Source organism: Ochotona princeps, chromosome 13 (genome assembly GCF_030435755.1).
Source record: "Ochotona princeps isolate mOchPri1 chromosome 13, mOchPri1.hap1, whole genome shotgun sequence".
Lineage (NCBI taxonomy): Eukaryota > Metazoa > Chordata > Mammalia > Lagomorpha > Ochotonidae > Ochotona > Ochotona princeps.
Window position 1 is genome coordinate 33,805,616 of NC_080844.1, and position 21,095 is coordinate 33,826,710.

Sequence of the window (21,095 nt, forward strand, 5' to 3'; positions counted from 1 at the left end):
GACATGCCTATTAGCTGAGTTATTATCTGTTGTACTGAATAATGCTTGTTTCGACTTAATATATTTCGACTTAATATATAGGAAAGACCTTCGTAAAGTCAATAGAAAATGTGTATTATGAAAAACCTGCATGTATTTCAAAAATCCTTGCACAAAAATAAACTTACTGTTCAATTCCACTTCCCATGAACTTTTTTGGAATATTCTTAGAAAAGCAAGGCATGAAGAAAGAAAGTATCTTCTCACTATTCTCTGAGATTGAAATTTATTTTGCAATCTAGGCAGTGAACTAAGTTAGAAACTATTTAAATAGAACTGTACTCTACTGTACCTTGACAGCAAAACACAACAATTTCTTCACATCTTTTTAGTAACTAATGATGAGTGGAGCAATTATTACATGGGTAATATGTTTCAAGTTTATCTGATCAGATATTACTTGAGGAGTCTCTTTTTCATTCAAATGATACATAAATACTGCAAAATAAAGGAAAGAACTGATTTCATTTCAAGGTCATGGTTACATGGTCAGATGAGGATTTCAGGGCAGGTGCTGGGTGCTACAGTTGTGACGTGGCTTGGGACGCCCACAGCTGGTGTTGGAGTTGCCTGGGTAAATGTTCAGGCTGTGCTCCCTCTAGCAGACAGCGGTGGTTGGTTTCCTGCCACCCATGTGAGAGAGCTGGACTGTGGCTAGTGGGCATTGGGGGGTGAACCAACGTATGGGAGGTCTCTCTTATTTGTCTATTTTTCGAAGCCTCTGAAATAAAATGAACAAAGTTAAAAGTTAAGAAGATAAGTATTTTTTTAAAAATAAATTTATTTTTTAGAAAGAGAGACAGAAAGATCTTCCATCTGCTGGTTCACTCCCCAAATGGCCTGAGCTCAGCTAATCCGAAGCCAGGAGCTTCTTCTGGGTTTCCCTTGTGAGTGCAGGGTCCCAAGGACTTGGCCATTGAAAGGATAAGTACTTTTGAAAAATAGAGCTACATGGTATGGGGAATGAATGCAAATTTTGGAAAATGTCTGCTAGCATTTCCTGTCTGGTACCTTCAAGGCATTTGATATGTTTTTCTTGACTGAATAACTGAATGAATGCTACTAATCCAACTCTTATCTCTTACTCTTACCTCAACTCTGAATTAATCATAATCATTTTCTGGACCTGCACATAAATTTCAGAACATTTTGCTCCCAAGTTTTGGCAGCCGGAATGGCTTTTAAAGTGCTTAATTAAGAATGATTTGTTAATGATTATTATCTCTTTGATTCCATCCCCTTTTCATTCGTTTAAGCTGTCTTTATGCTTTTCAAGTGTCATACTGTTTTTAATTCCTTAGGCTAGTTTTTACTGAACAGAATAGATTTTTTGCCTTTTAATAAATGTGACCCTTTCTGTCATTCTTTCCTTGAGCCTTTCCAAATCAGCAGTGGTTGCCATAAGTGACGACTGAGGGACAAAATGCCAAGTGCAATGGCTAAATTTAAAAGCAGTGTTTGCACCTGTTGTTAGCTGGCAGTGACCAATCTCCCGCCCACAGTTTCCTCCACCCCCTGCCTCCCACCAACTGCACCACATAGCCTAGATTCCTTGTGTGTTGGTGTGTTGGTGTGTTAGTAAGAAGTGATGGAGACCATATACATTAGATTAAAATTTAGAGTGAATATAGTATTTCGGCAGTAAATGGACTGTTTCAGAACAGCAGAAATTTTGCCAACCTCCAGCATAGTATAAAGATATATCTGCCCTTGAAGTAGGCAAACTGATGTGGTCAAGTATTTGGAGGATTTTTGAAGATGACTGAAGACTCTCTCATCCTAAAATACAGTATTTTGATCCTGAAAGAATCGGGAAATCCTTTTAGACATCAGAGATGCCCGCACCAACGAACGTACATGCTGTGTAAAGGAGTCAACTGAAGGCGTGATTGACATTTAAAGAGTGAGCTGTGATTAGTTTGCCAGATTGACAACTCTAACCTGCAAAGGCTCTGTTAGAGGAAAACAGCAATATAAATAATTCTGGTACAAAATATACATGGAACAGTGAGAGAAAGGAACTGTGGCCCAGCCAGTCAAATTAGCTTAATTAAAATAGTTCTGAAAATGCAGGGATGTGACAGACCTCACAGTCCAGCTCAGATCAGGACCTGGATGTTCTGATCAAAAGTTAGGCAAGGCTTGATGAAAGTGCACAGAAGGGAGTGTCTGTACCTGTATGCTGAGCTGGCATTGCAAAGAGCACGTTGGGGAGGGGTTGAGCATGTCAAGTAGGATTTTTTTTTTTTTTTGAAGATTTATTAAGTAGGATGTTTTGGGACACATTCAGGATTTGTCAATGTCTGTGGAGGAGATTGCCCAGAGAAACGAGACATGTTGCCAATTTGGAGTATTGTTGCGGTTGTCTCCCTCAAAGAAAGTTGTTGGGAATTTTTTTTCCACACTTTTGAATCTCCTGGAATGGAAGGTGGGTGTTGGGCTCTGTGAGAAAGTGAGCTGAATTCTTTTGCAGTTAGAAGGCGTGGCTTATCTGAGTGCCAAGTAGCATTTTGTCCCTTTGAGTCACTGAAGATAAAGACAAAGGACTTCCTAGATCCCAAAGTCCACTCAATCGCAAAGGCTAGGAGGCCACAGGCCCACCCTACACGTAAAGGACAGTTTTGACATTTGCTGCCAATCTCAGATCCTTAGAAGCACGAACAAGAAATACACCACTGAACAAGCTCCTTAACTCAATGTCTCCTTGGTTTTCTGCTCTCAGTCGGAAAAAGAACTTACAGACGGGATGTTTCTGACCTAGCAGGACGTTCAGTTATAGAGTCTCTAAGTTGTAAAAGGAATAGAGTCATTTATCCTTTGGCGACAAGGGCACGACTCTAGCTTCACAAGAACTTTCTCTGGTGAAGAAATACATCTCTCGGGTGGAGTAGGATTGCAGTCTGTATTAGAATAAGGCAAATGAGAGTGTCTGACGAAGAAAAGAAAAAAATCTGTATGTAAGAGTTGGTGCTGTGGTTAATCTACCATCTGCAGTGCTGGAATCGCACATGGGCGCTGGTTCGAGTCCTGGCTGCTCTACTTCTGATCCAGCTCCCTGAGTATGCACCTGGGAAAGCAGCAGGAGAAGGCCAAAGTGGCCTCCTGCACTTACACGCGAGACCTGAAAGCCCCTGGCTCCCGGTGAGCTCCTGGCCCTTGTGCTGTCATCTGGAGGATAAACTAGCAGATGGAAGATCTCTGTTTTTCTCTGTAACTCTGCCTTTCAAGCAAACATTTTTTTTTTTTAACGTAGGACTAATAAAGTGAGAAAAGAAAGAGAAAAGAAACGCAGCAGTGTTGAAGAGCAGCCCAGCTCAGTTATGGATTAGGGATATTTACAATTCAGAGACGCTGACAAGAAAGGACAGAAAAGATCACCGAAGCTCGAAGCTCGAAGTCCTGCGCTGAGTGGTAGTGATGGATAGGTGATTGCAGAGACGTGGGAGGAGGGAAGCAGAGAGCAGCCAACCAACAGGCCTAGGCTGCGCTTCCATGGTAAGGGTTTGGAGGTCCCCTCTTCCTTAGCCATCCCTCTGGAGTCGTTAATGTGAACTGTCAGGGAGACACAGTCCCCAAACCTTGGAGCAGCTTCCTGTCATCCTCTCCTGCTCACGTCAGTGAACCACGTGCATCACCTACCCTCGCAGTCCTGGAATGCTCAGGCAGATACTCCACTGAGTTGAGTCATGCTTGGGAACTCCGGTGTATGCTTTAGTGCGGAAACTAGTTAAGGCTTCATGCTCCAGGAAATCTGTTCGGATTAGTTTTAGTTTTATAAAAGGATCAACCTATTTTTAGGGCTTGGCATGAGAAAACAACTCTGCAGCCACATAGGTTTTAATGACCATGGTTCATACTTACAAAAAAAATATGTGCAGGTAGGAATAATTTATGTCACTCAGAAGGATAGCTACTCCTTAAAACTTTCCAGAGGGAACATGTTTTCTTACTTATTGCTTAGAAATGATTTATTGGGCCCTGGGCAATGGCTCAATTGATTGATTCTCCCCCTATATGTGCCAGGATCCCATAAGGGTGAAGGTTTGTGTCCTGGCTGCTCCACTTCCTATCGAACTCCCTGCTTATGGCGAAAGAAAGCAGCTGAGGATGACCCAAGTCCTTGGGACCCTGTACCCACTTGGGAGACCTGGAAGAAGCTCCTGGTTCCTGGTTTTGGATCAGCTCAGCTTCTACTGATGCAGCCATTTGGGAGACTTAATCAATTATTGGAAGATCTCTCTCTCTCTGTATCTCTCCTTTCTCTCTGTAACTTTTTCAAATATAAATAAATAAATCTCTCTTTTTTTAAAAGATTTATTCATTTTATTACAAAGTCAGATATACAGAGAGGAGGAGAGACAGAGAGGAAGATCTTCCTTCCTATGATTCACTGCCCAAGTGAGCCACAACGGGCCGGTGTGCGCCAATCCGAAACCAGGAACCTGGAACCTCTTCCGGGTCTCCCACGCGGGTGCAGGGTCCCAATGCATTGGGCCGTCCTGGACTGCTTTCCCAGGCCACAAGCAGGGAGCTGGATGGGAAGTGGAGCTGCCGGGATTAGAACCGGCGCCCATATGGGATCCTGGGGCTTTCAAGGCGAGGACTTTAGCTGCTAGGCCACTGTGCCGGGCCCAATAAATCTCTTTTTAAAAAGCCTATTCATTTCCATTTACTTGAAAGGCAGAGTGACAGAGAAAGATCTTCCATAGGTTGGTTCACTTTCCAAATGCCCGCAACAGGTAGAGCCTGAAGCCAGGAGCCAGGAATTCAGTATGGGTGACAAGGATCCAAGTACCTGAGCTATGATGTATCTACTGCCCCCCTGAATGGGAAGTGGAGATGCAATCTGATCCCATCACATGTGGGCATCCCAAGCCATGACCCAACCCTCTGCACCGTCACACCTGTCCCTGACATTTGTTTAGGTCCATTGCTAGCCCTGGATTATCAGGATCCTGTTTAGTCCTTGGATTCTCAAACTACACAACCTACCTCTGCTGTAGGAGTGGTTTCATTGATAAATAAGCCATTTTGATAAATAGGTAAGAACGAAGCTTTTTGTAATCTCTTTAGTTTTAGGCATGTGCTTCCTTCTTTCCCCCCTTTTTTAAAAAATAATAAAGAACAAAAACAAAACACCTTACTGTGATTCTTTCGCAGCATCTCATGGCGACACCTCCATGCTGTAGGAAACACAGCTAATGTTTGTACTTGGAGACACTGAGGAAGGCAATCCAAGGAACACTTCTCAAAATGTGAAGTGGAGATGGAGGGGCCAATTTTGACTCGAAGTCAGATCTGTCCACAGCATAGAAAATAAATAGAAAACCCCAATCTGTGGTGATCTCAGTAGAAAGCTGGGAAGATGTGAGGGAGAAAGGAAAATGGCAGGGACGGAGAAGCACTTTAAACGTAGCTGGGATAAATATAGATGGATGGAAAATGATTGTAAGTGAAGCTGCTCAGGAATGCCTTGATGACTGTGAGCAGGAGGGAGATGACCCTGTGCAGCTGTTGAATGGGGAGCGCACGCCTGGCGCTCAGATTCTGCCTGTTGACATGAAAGCTCTTGGGGTGAAGGGTGTGATCATGTCACCTGCAGAAGCCAATCATCCCACTATCTGGGGCAGGGCCTAAGGATTAAACACGCCAAAAGTGCCCAGTCACATTCAGCTATTCTTGACCAGGGAAATACCATTTCAGGGACACGTTGCAGAACACTATTAGGACAAGTGAAAGCACATTCTCTCTGTGTGTCATCATATACGACTGCCCTCCAAAGATGTTAATTTAGGATGACACATTTGCTTTCCAAACGGATTTTCCTCCCTTCTTCCCTCCCCTCTTCTAAAGATTTTTTTAAAAGATTTATTTATTTTTTATTACAGTCAGATATACAGAGAGGAGAGACAGAGAGGAAGAGCTTCCGTCCCATGATTCACTCCCCAAGTGAGCCGCAACGGGCCGGTGCGCGCCCATCCAAAGCCGGGAACCAGGAACCTCTTCCGGGTCTCCCACGCGGGTGCAGGGTCCCAATGCATTGGGCCGTGCTCAACTGCTTTCCCAGGCCACAAGCAGGGAGCTGGATGGGAAGTGGAGCTGCCGGGATTAGAACCGGCGCCCATATGGGATCCTGGGGCGTTCAAGGCGAGGACTTTAGCCGCTAGGCCACGGCGCCGGGCCCTCTTCTAAAGATTTATTCATTTGAAAAGCAGAGTGATAGAGGGAAAGACAAAGACATCTTCCACCTGCTGGTTCACTCCCCAAATGGACATCCAAATCTGGGCCAGTCTGAAGCTAGGATCCAGGAACTTCATCTAGGTCTTCTACCGATCTCTTGGGTCATTATCTGCCACTTCCCATAAGTAGGAAGCTGGAACAGGAGCCAGGAATCCAATGGTCATTCCCACGCAGAATGCTGACATGACAAGCATTGGATTAATCCACTGTGCTGCAACGCCTGCCCCTCTGCTCCAGGTTTTAAAAGGAGGTGTGAGAATTGACCAGTCACAACAACAGAGAGTAAGGAACTCCTTTCCCCAAGAAATCCAGGTATCCCAAAGCACCTTTCTTACACGGACTTTAATGAACCCTCATCATGAAGTTGTGGAAATAATTATTTTTCAACAGAATGTTATTGTTATCCCAAAACATACCCTCTTGGTTAGTTTAGTAAAATGATGAAATGTCATTAGAATAATCTTAACGTGACATACTTATTTATTCGCATTTGTCGACTGTAGTTTAAATGCACAAAAGGCTAAATATGGTGCGAACATAGAGAGCGTGAGGCTTTCAGTGTGGTGAACTAGTTCAGTTTAGATAAACATGAGATACATAGAGGTCTGTTCATTCACCCCGACGACACACACTCATGCTGGAACTTTGCTGTTGTCCTTACCTCACTCTTCCTTATTCTCACAGTCAGAATCACTCCATGAGGTAGAATTACTACCAACAGATCCAGACACTAGCAGTTAGGAATGATGATTCTGGACAAGTTGTTGAGAGTTAGTGTATTAGTTAATAGTAATTAATTTGGTTCCTACTTTGCTAACTTAGAACACTCAAAACAACTTTGGAACAAACCTGTACTCAAATATCCACTTCTCCCGTGACCCTTAAAAAAGCTCTGTCCTCTGTGAAAACCCTTCCAAACGAACCCGCCGTCCCCACAGCTACTGTTCTGAGGGATTCAGGTGCCTAGAATTTGCCCTTAATTGACTAGGTCCCACAATTGGTAGCCTCAAGTGTGGTTCTCCCGCCCTTCGATTGGGCAGGGCAGGAAGCCCCGCCTCATTAACTCAGGCAGGAGCGGCGGTTGGCCTGGCGCCGGTGAGTGGCAGGTCTTAGCTCCGCCCCGCCCGTCCGCTGCGCTGCTTGGGTCGGCGCCGTTTCCAGTTGAGAGATGGCGGCCGCCGCAGGTAGATCGCTCCTGCTGCTGCTGTCCTCCCGGGGCGGCGGCGGGGGCGCCGGCGGCTGCGGGGCGCTGACTGCCGGCTGCTTCCCCGGGCTGAGCGTCAGCCGCCACCGGCAGCAGCAGCACCACCGGACGGTGAGCGAGCGCGCCCGGCGGCTCCGGGGAGGGCGGGGCGGCGCCGGCGTGTGGGAGCCGCCGGCGGGCAGGCCGCCTGGGCAGCGGGCGAGTTATCTCAACTCCCGGGCGCTCCCGGGGACCAGGGCACCGGAGGAGCTGCCGTGCCCTTCAGGCGCCTGCGGCGGCGACCAGGAAGGGAGGGCAGACGGGAGGAAGCCCGGAGGAGGAGGAGGGGCGACGGCGGGGATGTTCCCGCAGGACCGGGGACACCACCAGGGCGGGGAAGGGACGGGACTTGAACATCTCCCCGACCCGCCTTCGGGGCTCGGTCCCTCCCTCCTCCTTTCTTAAGAGCTCTGCCTCAGTGCTGTCGGACGGAGCCCAGTGCAAGTTGTCCCTCTCCTTCCTCCTGCGGGCGCGTTTGGCTGTCCCGAGTTACCACGGCTTGCCCGGGTTCTGTGTCAGGAGTGTGGCACTGCCATGCTGCCGGGAACTGTCCCCAGGACCCCGGCTGGGCCGCCCCCTCATCCTCTGTCGGCCCTCTGCGGAGGGACCAGCGAGCAGGAAAATCAAACTTTATCCCCCACCGTGACTTGTGCATGTGCTGGTGTGGGGAAGCCGCTTCCTGGAGCCGGTTGCTGCATTGCCTCACGAGGCAGGCTCCGTCCCCCTTGGGCCCTTTGGAGGTGGTGGTGGTCCTTGCGGAGCTCTGGCTGGGGAGCTGTCTTGGCGGGCCTGCCCAGCAGGCTGGATGGACAGTGGCCACGGAAGAAAGGAACCTGGACAAGTTGTTCCCAGAAGCAAGAGAGATTGTGTGGTTGTTATTAACCGGTTGTTGCTTGGTTTCATTGGGTGCCAATGAGAGGGAGTTTCTGTTTCAGCAGCCTTGGGATGTGGGGTGTGTGTGTGTGTGTGTGTGAAAGAGAGAGAATGAATTTTCCTTTTTTTCCAGTTGCAAGACATCAACTTGGCATGGAGTTCTTCTCCTAACCAGTCAGCAGGTTCCTTCCCTTGGACTTTCTGGACCCATATGTATTGGTCTCTGGCCAACTCAGGGAGTGTAGGTTTTATTTCTCTGGGCTGAATTGTGTAGTGTGGTACTAAGAAGGTCACTGCAAATAGCCTGCTGGGAGCAACTGGTACCTTCAGCCCCACTCATACATACACACACACATCACCTGTTCCTGTTACAGTCACATCCATAGCTCCCAGGAGGAACCGGGACTGGAAGTGTTCCCAGTGGAGACCCTGAGCAGGGTGTGATGGAGGTGTGATGGAGTGGAATCAAGGGTGTGTAGCAGCTAGGAGAGCAGGTGTTCTGCCCCTGCAGGCTGCTGCCGCCATGTGTGGTAGTGGTTGGGCCTTGTTCTTGTGGGGCACTCATCCCTTTTCCTGTGTAGCCCACTGGTCTGTGGCTCTCCCTGGAGTTTCTGGGGGACATGTGTTGCTCTGCACCTCAGGGTACATTTGCATGTCTGAGCCTCCTGTTAGGTGTTTGATTCTTCTCAAAATATAAGGCCACCCCTGAACTCTGAAAGCACGCCTCCTCCCTCCCCACAAGCACACCCTGACTGCTCGGTTGTCTTTTCTGTCTTGGAGAAGAGAGCCTCTGCCCCTGCAGGGTTTGCTGTGGAGGCCATCGGGGTGTGATATTGGGGTTGCATTTGAACACCGTGTTTTCCTCTCGGGGAACCTAGAGACCGTCAGCGTCTGGCTTTGAGGAGGTACTTCACAGCAGTGCTCTGTGCTATTCTGGGGTGGGGAGCAGTGATGTGGTGCATTTGTGACTGAAAGTACAATTGCCACGAAGTGTTGTCATGGGAATGGTGATTTGTAAATGAACTTGGAATTGTGAAATTTCAAAAGAAGTTGAACTGATTATTTAAACTGTGGAAACACAGTTCTGATTTTCTTGGATTGCTGCGTAGTAGCCAGTCGTAGCCCTCAGTCTGCAGCTGTGTGTCTCCACCTGCTGTCTTGGGGACATTGGGTTGGAAAGGTATCTTTTTAGGATTGTTCTTGTGAGTGCTCACAGACAGTGGGTTGGAAAGGTATCTCTTTAGAGTTGTTTACTCTTTTGATATCTTGTGACTACCACTGAGGCCCAGAAAGAGGAGCCAACTGGCCAAGATTATTTCGATAACATGTAGCAGTTTTAGAGCTCTCATTCACCCTACATAGTATTAATCCCTCCCCACGTCCTCCTTTTTATAGAGTGCATCTGCTGTTTTCTGTGTTTCCCCTGCATCTGTTAGGAAAGTCGGGTGTTTCTGAGCCCCAGGAATGGGGATTCTCCTGTAAGCAGCGATGTGCTAGGTGGACATGGGGACAGAAGACTTGCCGGGAGGAATGGATGTGCTGCTAAAGGTCCCCAGGGGACGCTCAGGTTGAGTCTTGCCCAGGAGATATCCTGGGTCTGTGCAGCAGATGGCAGTCTGCACTGGGCAGGATCACAAGTCCAGCTTGTGCCACCTTTGTTCTGCTGTAGTAGGTATGGCCAGTTAGAGCCAGGGGGCATAAGTAATGACAGTGCTGCTTAGCTGAGTGTTTTTGCTCTAGAGGCATGGTTTTGGAAATTCATCTTTCCATGTTTGGAAGAGGATTCCAAAGAAATATGATACTTCAGCCAGTGGTAAACGCCTTTGTGAAGTTATAAACCCAGCTCACTCCCTGCCCGCTTCAGACTGTGTTCCGGTAATAAAGAACAGCAGAGGTGTGGGATGTGCTTCATGTTTTCTTTACCGACTGGTGGCATTTTTCCCTTCCCATGTGAAGAGCCGCTGTTAGGGCTGCCCACCTTGTGGCCGTAATGAAGACTGATGTAAGATGTTTGTTGAATGACTTTCTGTGTGGTATGTGGAAGTGGCTGCTGTTTTCAAGGATGCTTTCAGAAGGGGAGTTGCCATTCACTGTCATGTGTAATTCCTTTGCTAACTCAAACTGTCTCATCTCCGGTTATGACAGAAGGACTGTTGGCGTTTCTTGGTGCTTAACGGCTGAGCTACCAGATCTCTTTCTCAAGCCTGTCGCTGTGCTGCTGGGCTGGGGCTGTGCCTCTTTATGCCCTGTGGCAGTGATGTATCAGCGTTATCCTGATGTTTTTGCAGAAGTTAACATTGTCTGGCACAGAGGCAAGTCCTCATTCTTTGAGTTCTTGTGTTCTGGTCCAGTCTTGTCTTGCCAGATCCAGTCCTGCACAGATACTCCCCTGTACCCCAGCCAGTCTCTGCACTGTCCCCAAGTATCCCTTACATTCATACCACCAGTCTTGCAGTGTGGGGAGCTGAAATTTGGCCTCATCATCCAGTCACTCCACTGAGCGCTGAGGGTCACTTCAGGCTGGTGACTTGGTCCTGTAGTTGCTTACCAGCCTGCCACCCTCCACCTTACAAATGAGGAAACTCAGCCAGTGGAAACTGAGGGAAGTGGCTTGTTGGGTTATGCTTGTGGTTAATAACGACATATTAAGAATTCTTCAAAGAGAGGTACATTGAAAAAGGTCCTGGTCTGAATCTTAATGTGTGTAATTCCTGGTTGTTAATTCCTTTCTGCTTTTTTCCATTTATTTCTTTGAAATTTTTAATTTTTCATGATATGGTTCCAGAGGCTCAGTTTTTTTTCTGTTTTTTTTTCTATTGTGTCCTTTCTGAATTCTGCTACAGTGATTATCTTCAGAACAGAGGTTGACATTCATTTCGTTGACCTTTGAATGGTTCTTTGTGTGTGTCTTATTTTATAGATGAGATAAGACAAGGGTGCGTATGTTACTTGCTGCCCCCTCTATCTTGTTTTGTAGTCTGTTGCTTAGGTTTGGGTAATTGTTCTAAGCCTGGTGTTACTCACGCTGCCTTTAGTTGTGTATTATACTTTTTTTAAAATTAAAAAATTAAAAAGAGCATTTATTTATATTTATGTATTTATTTCTACTTATTTATTTACTTTTAATTACTTTTATTGGAAAGTTAGATATACAGAAGGGAGGAGATGCAGAGAGGAAGATCTTCTGTCTGCTGATTCACTCCCCAAGCGACTGCAACGACCAGAGCTACACCAGTCCGATGCCGGGAGCCAGGAGCTTCTTCCAGGTCTCCTACGTGGGTACAGGGTCCCAAGGCTTTGGGCCATCCTGGACTGCTTTCCCAGGCCACAAGCAGGGAGCTGGATGGGAAACATGGCCGCCGAGATTTGAACTGGCACCCATATGGGATCCTGGGCGTGCTAGGCAAAGACTTTAGCCGCTAGGCTACCATGCTGGGCCCAAAGAGTATTTATTTTTATCGGAAAGGTGGAATTACAGAGAGAAGGAGAGACAGGGAGAAAGATTTTCCATCTGCTGGTACACTCCCCAAGTGGCTGCAATGGCCAGAGCTGAGCCTGTCCAAAGCTAGGAGCCAGTGCTTCTAGTCTCCCACGTGAGTACAGAGTCCCAAGGCAATGGGCCATCCTCTGTTGCTTTCCCAGGACACAAGCAAGGAGCTGAATGTGAAGTGGAGTAGTTGTGACATAAACTGGTGCCCATATGGGATCTCTGGCATGCAAGGTGAGGATTTTAGCCACTAGCTACCGTGCTGCCCCTGCCCCCATTTTTTTTTTAAAGATTATTTACTTGTTTGAAAGAGTTAGAGAAATCTTCTGTATCAGACACACACACACACACATCAATCTTCCATTTGCTTGTTTACTCCACACATTGCTGCAACAGTCACTGCTTAACTGGGCTGAAGCCAGGAGCTTCGTTTGGGTCTTTCACATGGGTGGCAAGGACCCTAACATGTGGGCCATATTGCAGTGCATTTCAAGTGCATTGCATTTCAGTGGTGAGCTAACTGGGAAATGGAGCAAGCAGGGTGGGATGTCCCATCCCTACAGGATGCTGCTGTTGCATGTGGCAGTTTTGCCTACTGTGCTGCATTATTGGGCCCAATATATTATACTTTTTAATGTTAGATTAAGTCTTCAGTGGTCATTAGGGTTCCCCGGGTCAGAAAATAGTTACCTTGATCATTACAAAATGATGCTTGAATAAATTTACAGCAAACTTGTTTTAAGGAAACAGCCATCCTTTTATTTATCTTAAAGTCTTGCTTATTTTGAAACCCACAAAATAGTTTCATGAATGAATTTGGGTTTTTAGCAAATTCTGATTATTTGAACTTTTCTAAGTCCCAAGGGACTCTGGTTTATGCTTTTATGGAACTGGTTACTCCAGAGGAAATCTAAATAGAAAACACAAAGCCAACACATTGACAGCAAGTCATTTTTTGTTTTGGTTCCGCTTTGAGTTCGGAGACAGATTAAGGAGTGGTGTGGTCTTCTGCAGTGGCACTGCGTGGGCACTGTTATCTGAGAAACTGCTGGGATGTGGTTTGTACTTTTGCTTTGTTCCTGTGTTTTGTTTTTTTTTTTTTCTTTTAATATTCCAGCTTTGCACCTCTGTTGATTTCCCCAGGGTGGGCATAGTGGGGCAGGGATTTGAGCTGCTATTTGGGGCACCCAGATTCAGTTTGAGGGTGCCAGTTTCAGTTCCAGCCCCTGCGCTTGTAGACTGGCTCCCTGCTCATGTGCCTGCACAAGCAGCAGCTGATGGCCAATGGTCTCGCATCTCTGTTACTCTTGTGGGAGACCCAGATAACTTTTGGGACTCCTGGCTTCTGTCTGGCCCAGACCTGGATGTTGAGGGCATTTGGACAGTGAATCAATGGATAGAAGATCTTGTTGTTTTTTTCTGTTTTTCCTTGTCACTCTGCCTTTTAAAAAGAAAAGTAAATAAAAGGCCTTTTTAAAATTACTGTTTTTTCCCCCTTGTGATTAAGGTCAAATTATCTTTTTAATATTTCCAATGGATGCTTAGTATAGAGTCTCAGCCTTTATTTGACTGATTAATGCCACACCACAGCTCATGGACACATTGAATTGTTAGAATGTCATGTTGTTAGGAAAATTAAGGTGTTACTCCTGGGAGGTGTATCATTTAAAGAATCCTAGACTTTAGAGCTTAAAAAAATCTTATATTGAGAAAGCGTTAGTGAAAGAGCAATACATAAAATAGCTTTGTTCTCAGTGCTCAACAACTTACTACAGGGCTGGTTACTGACCTTCTCATTGTCCCAATCCATTCATTTCCTACAAAATTTTACAATTTTCTGTTTTGCTTTTAAAACTTAGTTGAGACTGGCTTGGAGAATTGACTGGGTGATTGCGGGTGTTTGGCACAGTGATTGAGCTGCTTGGATCTTATATTGGAGTGCCTGGTTCAAGTCCTGGCGCCTTTCCTTCCGTTTCCTGCTAAGGTGTGCCCTGGGAAGCAGCAGGTGATGGCGCAAACCTTGGGGTGAATGAGAAAGCCTGGGTTGAGTTCTAGGCTACTATTTTGTGCTTAGTTGTGGTCGTGGTGGGCATTTGGGGAGTGAACTAGCAGATGGGACACCTCTCTGTCTTTTTCTGTCTTTCAAATAAATAGATCCATTAAAAAATTTAGTGAAAAAGACAGATGTCAAGAATGCCATGTTGTATCACCTGGTTATTTCAGAATTGCGTTATGAGGAGGTTAGTTTTAGTGTGGTGTTAGACCCAGCTGGTGATAAAATTTGCTGAGTGATCTATCTGTCAATATAAAAAATTCAGGACTATACACAGTTTTTGGGCCAGTAATTCACTAAACTTGTTACAGTTAATTTGCCTGAAGTTTTCATTTTAGCACTGCATGGATTTACCGAAGCACAATACCAGTTCAGCCTGTGGAGAACCAGTTTTTTTAAACCGGAATTGTCAAGCTTCATCTAAAATCAGAGTGATCATTTAAGACTAAGTTTGTATTTGGGTGCTAACAATGATAATTTGACCTCAGTCCCTTTTTTAGATTTTTAAAATTAATTTATCTATTTGAAAAGCAAGCAGAGGAAGATCTCTTTTCCTCTAGCTCATTCTGCAAATGTCTGCGACAACTAAGGCTACTTCATGCTGAAGCCAGGATGTGGAATCAGTCTGGGTCTCCCATGTGGGTGTCAGGAACTCAACCGCTGAGCCATCGCCTGCTGCCTCCCACAACACGTCAGCAGGAGCTGGAGTGGAGAATGAAGCAGAACTCAGATTCAGGCACCCTGGTAGAGTACATAGGCATCACAGATGATATCTTTACACTTCCACCAAATGCCTGCCTTGATGTTTCTCTTAAAAATATCAACCTGAGGCCAATGTGGTGGCTCACAGGCTAATTCTCCGCCTGTAAGTGACGGTACCCCTTATGGGCACCAGTTCATATCCTGGATGCTTCACTTCCCATCCAGATCAGCTCAGCTCTGGCCGTTGTGGCCATTTGGAGATAGAGCCAGCAGATAGACAATCTTCCTCTTTGTTTCTCCTCCTGGTGAATCTGCCCTTCCAATAAAAAATATTTCTTTTATATTTTGATATCCGCTTGTATCAGTAGTTCTCTAACCAGCTTTACTCAAAGGATCTTTAATGATATGAATTGTATTTATTTTAAAATTTATTTATTTGAGGGATAAAATAACAAAGAGAAGTAGAGACAGAGAAATCTTCCATCTGTTGGTTCATTCCTTAAGTGGATATAATGGCTGGGCTGGGCCAGAACCCTGGAATTTCAGTTTTTCTATCCCATTTGGATGACAGGAGACCCAAGCACTTGGGCCATCTTCTGCTGATTTCTTAGGCCCAGTAGCAGGGAGCTGGATTGGAAGTGGAGCAGCCTGAACTCCAGCTGGAGCTGATATATGATCCCGGTGTTTTAGGCAATAGCTTAATTTGCTATACCAGCACGCTTGCTCCTCATTGTATTTATGAAGGGGGAAAGGTTGTTTACTCTTTTTTTTCTGTAATTATTTTTATTTGAAAGGCAGAGCTTCAGAGAGGAGAGACAGAGAGGAAAAGAGAGAGAGCTTCCATCCACTGGTTCACTCCCCAAATGGGCACAATGGTGGAGGTGGGGGATGTGAGTTGATCCGAAGCCAGGAAGCAGGAGCTTCTTCCAGGACTCCTACGTGGATGCAGGTGCTCAAGGACTCGAGCCTTGGCTCTCCCGGGCTGAATGCAGGAAGCTGGAGTGGGAATGGAACAGCTGGGACTAGAACCAGCATCTGCATGGGATGCCCCCACGGCAGGTGGAGGCTTAGTGTGCTGCACCGTGGTGGTAGGCCCAGGTTGTTTACTTTTATACTTTGTCACTAAATCTCTGTTTTACATATATGTTGGCTATTTACTGTCCATTTTATTTGAGGAATACTTAGATAAATCAGGAGAAAATTACTGAGGAATCCACCATTGTTTGAGACTAGCATAGAATGGTTACAAATGTTCTGAATCGTACTGATTCTAGGTGACGAGATCTTGTATGCTTTCCAAATCAAAGATGGACTCCCAGTGAAACGTTGGATATATCTTGACAATAGGATGCTGGATGTCTGCCATATTCTGTACCTGCAATGTCAGGCTACACTTAAATAGCAGAATGATGTACTTATGACTGCTTATGAAGGACTATTCTATTATAATAATATGGGGGAAATTATTTGGGGAGGAGGTAAGGGAAATCCCAGAGCCTATGAAATTGTATAATAAAACTAAAAATAAAATAGAAGGAAAAAAAAAAAGATCTGTATGCTTTTTTGCCTTCTAAGACAGGCCTGTTGTGCATGTTTCCTTCATATACTAAGAGGTGGGACAAGGTGATTAAGAGTATTAATGTAAATGTTAAACTTTAATTCAGAGGGAGTTAATCAGACTGATAATTTGTTAAATTAAAAGCACATAAAGGCTATTTCTTGCCTCTGTAGATAGAGGGGCAGATGAAGAAGAAAACATCTAGGGCCAAGGGCATTGTTATTCATTTTGTTATCACCATAAACCTGTCAGGATAATTATTATCCTGGCTTTATAGGTGGGGAAATTGAGGATGAGCGATTTTCTTCTTCCCAAGTGTCCGACTGTTTTAGTGCCAGGGGATGCGAAGATGAACAAGACAGATGTTTTGGATTTAAGTGTAGATCAGGTGAGAGTTAACAATGAGGTTGGGTGGTTCTTACTTCCTCTGCAATGTCTGCTCTTTGCTCAGACATCTACTGCAGTTGTCTTCTGAGAACTGTGTCTTGCCATTCTGCTCATTTCTTAGATCTCCTCCCCAGGCCCTCTGTGTGTCAAGTTGCTGGGGGCCTTAGGTATTTGCCTTTAGGGGATCCTAGTAACTTAGTTGGACACTCTGTGCTCTAGGAGACAAACCTGCAGCCCAGATACTTCTTCCATTGTGTATTTGGGAAAATGAGGACCTAGCAAAGCTCATAACCTAGAGTCATTCAGGCAATATGGAGCTTGTCCTTTTGGGGAGGCATGCTGGTCTCTATTTGGTTTTGTTATAGAAATACTATAACAGAGGCCTGCCTAAATGGATTTACACCTTAAACCAGTCTGGAGAAAATGCTGATTGTCTTTAGGTGAGCCTCTGAGGAAGTTCAAGGAGAATCCCGTGATCCAGGGTGTGCTTTGATGTAGGTCATGCTGGCAGCCATGTGAAGACTGGCAGGACAGGGTGGAATCAGAGAGGGAGATAGTCCGGAAGCAGCGTCTTAGTGGATCAGGTACCTGAACCAGGACCGTGGCTCCAGGGACAGGGAAAGGCAGAGCAGAGGAGAGATGTTTAGAAAGTTCAGTTGATAGCACTTGGCAGTTGAATGTGGACTATCAATTAGCCAGTTGCAGGTAGAAAGCCAATTCAGTTCAAGCTTTAACTTTATTACCCAGGCACTGAAACTTTATTTCTTGGCCTTCTTTGAAGTGTTTCTTTTTATAGTCGTGTTAAATATGTTTTTATGTTGTCTGTTCTTCTGATTTTTTTCCTTGCTTTTAGTTTAGTAGTGTGCTGATGTACTTTATTTTTTAAGTGATGTCTAAATTTATATATCAAGGAACCGGCATTGTAGATTAGCAAGTTGGGCAGCTTCCTATGATGCTGGCATCCTATATGGATGCCAATTTGAATCCCTGTTGCTCCATTTCCAGCCAACTCCTTGCTAGAGTGCTTGGGGGAGCAACAGAAGACGGTGCAGGAGGTTTTGGTCCCAGCTCCCTACATGGGAGACCAGGCTCCTGGCTTTGGCCTCATCCAGTTCTGGCCATTGCTGGCCCTTGGGGAGTGAACCAGTAGATGGAGTCTCTCTGTCTCTTCCTCTCTCTAACTCTGCCTTTCAAACAAGTAAATCAATCTTAAAAGCGTTTTGTATCAAATCGGATGCCTAACTTACTGTACACCTGCTTTCCCTGCCCTGCTGCACTCGAATTTAAAAGACCTGCACAATACCATGAAACCTTTGTTGAAAGAGCATGTTCTGTATCTTATACTCGTCCAAAGATTCAGGCAGGAGTAGCTGCTGCTGCTTCTCTTTCTCTTCCTCCTCCTCCTTTGAAAACAAAAAACAAAAACAAAAAGAAATATTTATTTTATTTTCCTTTGAAAGATTGTTCCCTGCCCATACAGGATGCCAGCATTGCAGGTCAAGGTTTAGCCTCCCTCCCCACGCCGCTGGCCCCAGGCAGTAGCTCCTAGTGTTACATTCCTTAGTTAGAGGGATACTTTTGAGTAATTTTCGAGTTAGATAACTTTAACTTCCCATGTTTGTAACGTACGAATGGATGAAGAATGGGTAAGACCCTAACTTCTTTTCATTCCCTTCAAAGGAGCATTGAGCATTATGTGATGATCTTTTTTTCTTCTATTACTGGCATGAAACATTTTCATAGCAGAATTTTAGCAGTTTTTTCATATTAGAAATGTAGATATCAAGATTTCTACTACTTCTGCTTGCCCAGTGTTCTAAGAATAAAAATATATGATTTAAAGCAAATTATTTAATGTGATTTTCTAACATTAAAAAATATATAATACATATATATATATTTAATTTGAAAGACAGTGTTTACAGAGAGAGAAAGAGAGACAGATCTTGCATCCACTGATTTACTCCCCAGGTGGCTATAGTGGCTGGAGCTGGGCCTGTCTGAAGCCAGGAGCCAGGAGCTTTTTTCTGAGTCTTCGACGTGGGTGCAGGGCCCAAGCATTTGGACCATTTTCTGCTGCTTTTCCAGGCGCATGAGCAGGGAGCTGGATATGAAGTGGAACAGTCAGGACTTGAGCTAGTGCTGACATGGGTGCCAGTGCTGCATGCTTTGTCCACTGTGTCGCAGTGCCAGTCCTGATTCTCTGGATTTTAATGACTAACAGTGTTACTGGATTGTTTTACTTAGGAAACATACATTATTTCATATCCTAGATATTATAGCATAATAGTACAGCTAAGACCATTTCTTTACTAACAGTTATGGAATGTGATGTTGTGATGTAATGGATTAAGCTGCTGTCTGTGACACTGACATCCTATATGTGCACTGGTTGGAGTCTCTGCTGCTCCTCTTCCAATCTTGTTCCCTGCTAATGTGCCTGGAATAGCAGTGGAAGATGGCCCAGGTACATGAGACCCTGCCACCTATGCAACCTGTATTTTCTTGAAACAGCTCATTTTGTCTTTAGTGTCATAATTCTTCATTGCCTTCTTTTTTTTTCTAATCCAAACTGAGGAGGAAGTGGAGAAAGAGATAATAGTAAGTTTGGGGGAGCCCATAGAGTGGAAGGGTTGGGACAAGGAACAAAGCCGTTAAGGTTGGAGTATTGAAGTAAGCTAAGACCATATTAGCAGTTTAATAGTCCCTGCCATCCTGAAACAGAACATGTTTCTATTTTCCTTGGTAGTTAGAATAGAAATTCTGTGTGAAAACCTTAACAAGTGATTCTTTGGTAATCTGTAGAACACTGGTAGCCTGTAAAATTATTCCAGCTTCTAACTGCACCTAGTATAGCATCAGGAAAATAGACATTCAGGAATTCTTGTTTGGGTGATGGGTGAGAGGCAGTGAGTCAAAGCCGTACTAGAGATCACTGTCTGAATCCTGCAGTCTGTGGGTAATTCACTGGAGATCAAGTCCTCAGCCCAGATTCTGTAATCATGGAAACCATAGAGATGTTGAGAAGGGATGACTTATTTTTGATTATCTTAACAGCTAATAATCTTAAAACAGTTCACAGGTTGCTGTGAAATGAGCAGGACCATATAAAATGCTAAGTAAAGATAGTGACGGAAAGATTGTAGGACTGTTGTATGTAATTTAAGAAGCAGGTGCAGTGCCATCTACCTGGCATATGTTGGTGTGCAGTGAGCTGGACACTGCAGAGGAGAGAAAGGAACCGTCTGAAAGGGGTGCTGCCAGTTTGAGATTCCTTCAATGTACGTATTGCCAAAGATGACAGATTTTTGGATATTTGGAATCAGTCTGCTGTATTTCCAGCCTCCCCCTATTGTGTCCTATGTCTTGCACTGCCAGAGTTCTCCTCGCTGCCATGAAACAGGGCTGTGGCAAGTAGCCAAGTGTGATGAAAACCTATTTTTTCATTTTATAACAGAAGTAGATGTCAAAATACTTTGCAGAAGCATTTAAAGATAGATGGAATGTAGAGGAAGTAGTGAAAACCTAACGAGAAGATTGGGGATGTTTGATTGACTTTTGATGTCATTACATTATTTTTTTTTCCAGACAGGAAAGTATCAGCTTGTGTCTCTCTTATCTGTTGGTTTTTCTTGTCCCTCTTTCTCTGATATTTGAGTGCTGGTGCTAGAAGCTGTTGGATAGATAGAGAAAAACAAGTTTTCTGATCACAAACTGGTAGACTTGAGGTGGTGGTTTTTAAGTTGTTGTTCTGGGGGACATGGAGGGGCAAAGGATATATACTTTATCTGAAAGTCCATTATGTATATGCCTGATCATATACGTTTTACATGATTTTGGTTTTACATGATTTTGTTCTTGTTTTTACCCCAAAGAAAGTGAAATCTTTTGAACATTTAAAGGAATTTTTACCTGAACTTAAGTGTTACAGGGTTGTCTAAACATAGCTGAAATGGTAAAATAGAATTTTAGTATAACATGTTGCAGAACTTTGGAATATTCCTTCATATAAAGGAGGATTGAATGCTAGACAGTGCTTTCTTCAATGTCTCACTCTATGCTCGTTGGTCTTTGATTCAGACAGAATTTAGGTGGTTAGTATGGCCAACTGCCACAGGGTTGGGTGAGCTTTAAATATATAATGGCTTTCTTTTTAATAGCAGAGCTTTTAGCAGTGAAAGGGGGAGAATGAAAGGAACTGTAATAGATTTCTTGCCTAAAATGCCAGTTCTTGGTAACGTTAAATGTTGAGATAAACTGAAGTCTTGAGTTACGGATTTGCAGCTCAGAAAGTCTCAGAACTAATGGAAAAAGTTGTAGCCAGCTCAGAAAGGCTCGGAACTAATGGAAAGAAATACAGAAAAGACGCAGCAGCTTGCAGAGACTGGAGAGGACTTGGAAAGACCCTTCTGTCAGCAGAGGGGTTTGCTTTGGTGTGTGTGGGGAGGGGTTCTTCTTAAGGACATTATGATGTATGCAGTTGAGTATGTCAGGGGATAAGTTCTTGTAAGTT

At 44.7% G+C, this 21,095-nt stretch overlaps 1 protein-coding gene and 1 long non-coding RNA gene across 2 annotated transcripts in view; one reads left to right on the plus strand and one right to left on the minus strand.

Moving 5' to 3' along the window:
* Positions 1–384: 384 nt before the first annotated feature.
* LOC131481712 (uncharacterized) lies at positions 385–7,276 on the minus strand. Its single transcript, XR_009246533.1, has 3 exons — positions 7,125–7,276; positions 5,184–5,337; positions 385–477 (listed from the first exon to the last, which is right to left on the minus strand). It is a non-coding gene; the product is annotated as an uncharacterized LOC131481712 (long non-coding RNA).
* Positions 7,277–7,405: 129 nt separating this feature from the next.
* The window catches only part of MCU (mitochondrial calcium uniporter), a 170,245-nt gene continuing 156,555 nt past the window's right edge, over positions 7,406–21,095 (plus strand). The window contains exon 1 of the mRNA XM_058671753.1: positions 7,406–7,594. Within this exon, the coding sequence (XP_058527736.1) occupies positions 7,448–7,594 (147 nt within the window). The 5' untranslated portion in view covers positions 7,406–7,447. The remainder of the gene's footprint in view (positions 7,595–21,095) is intronic.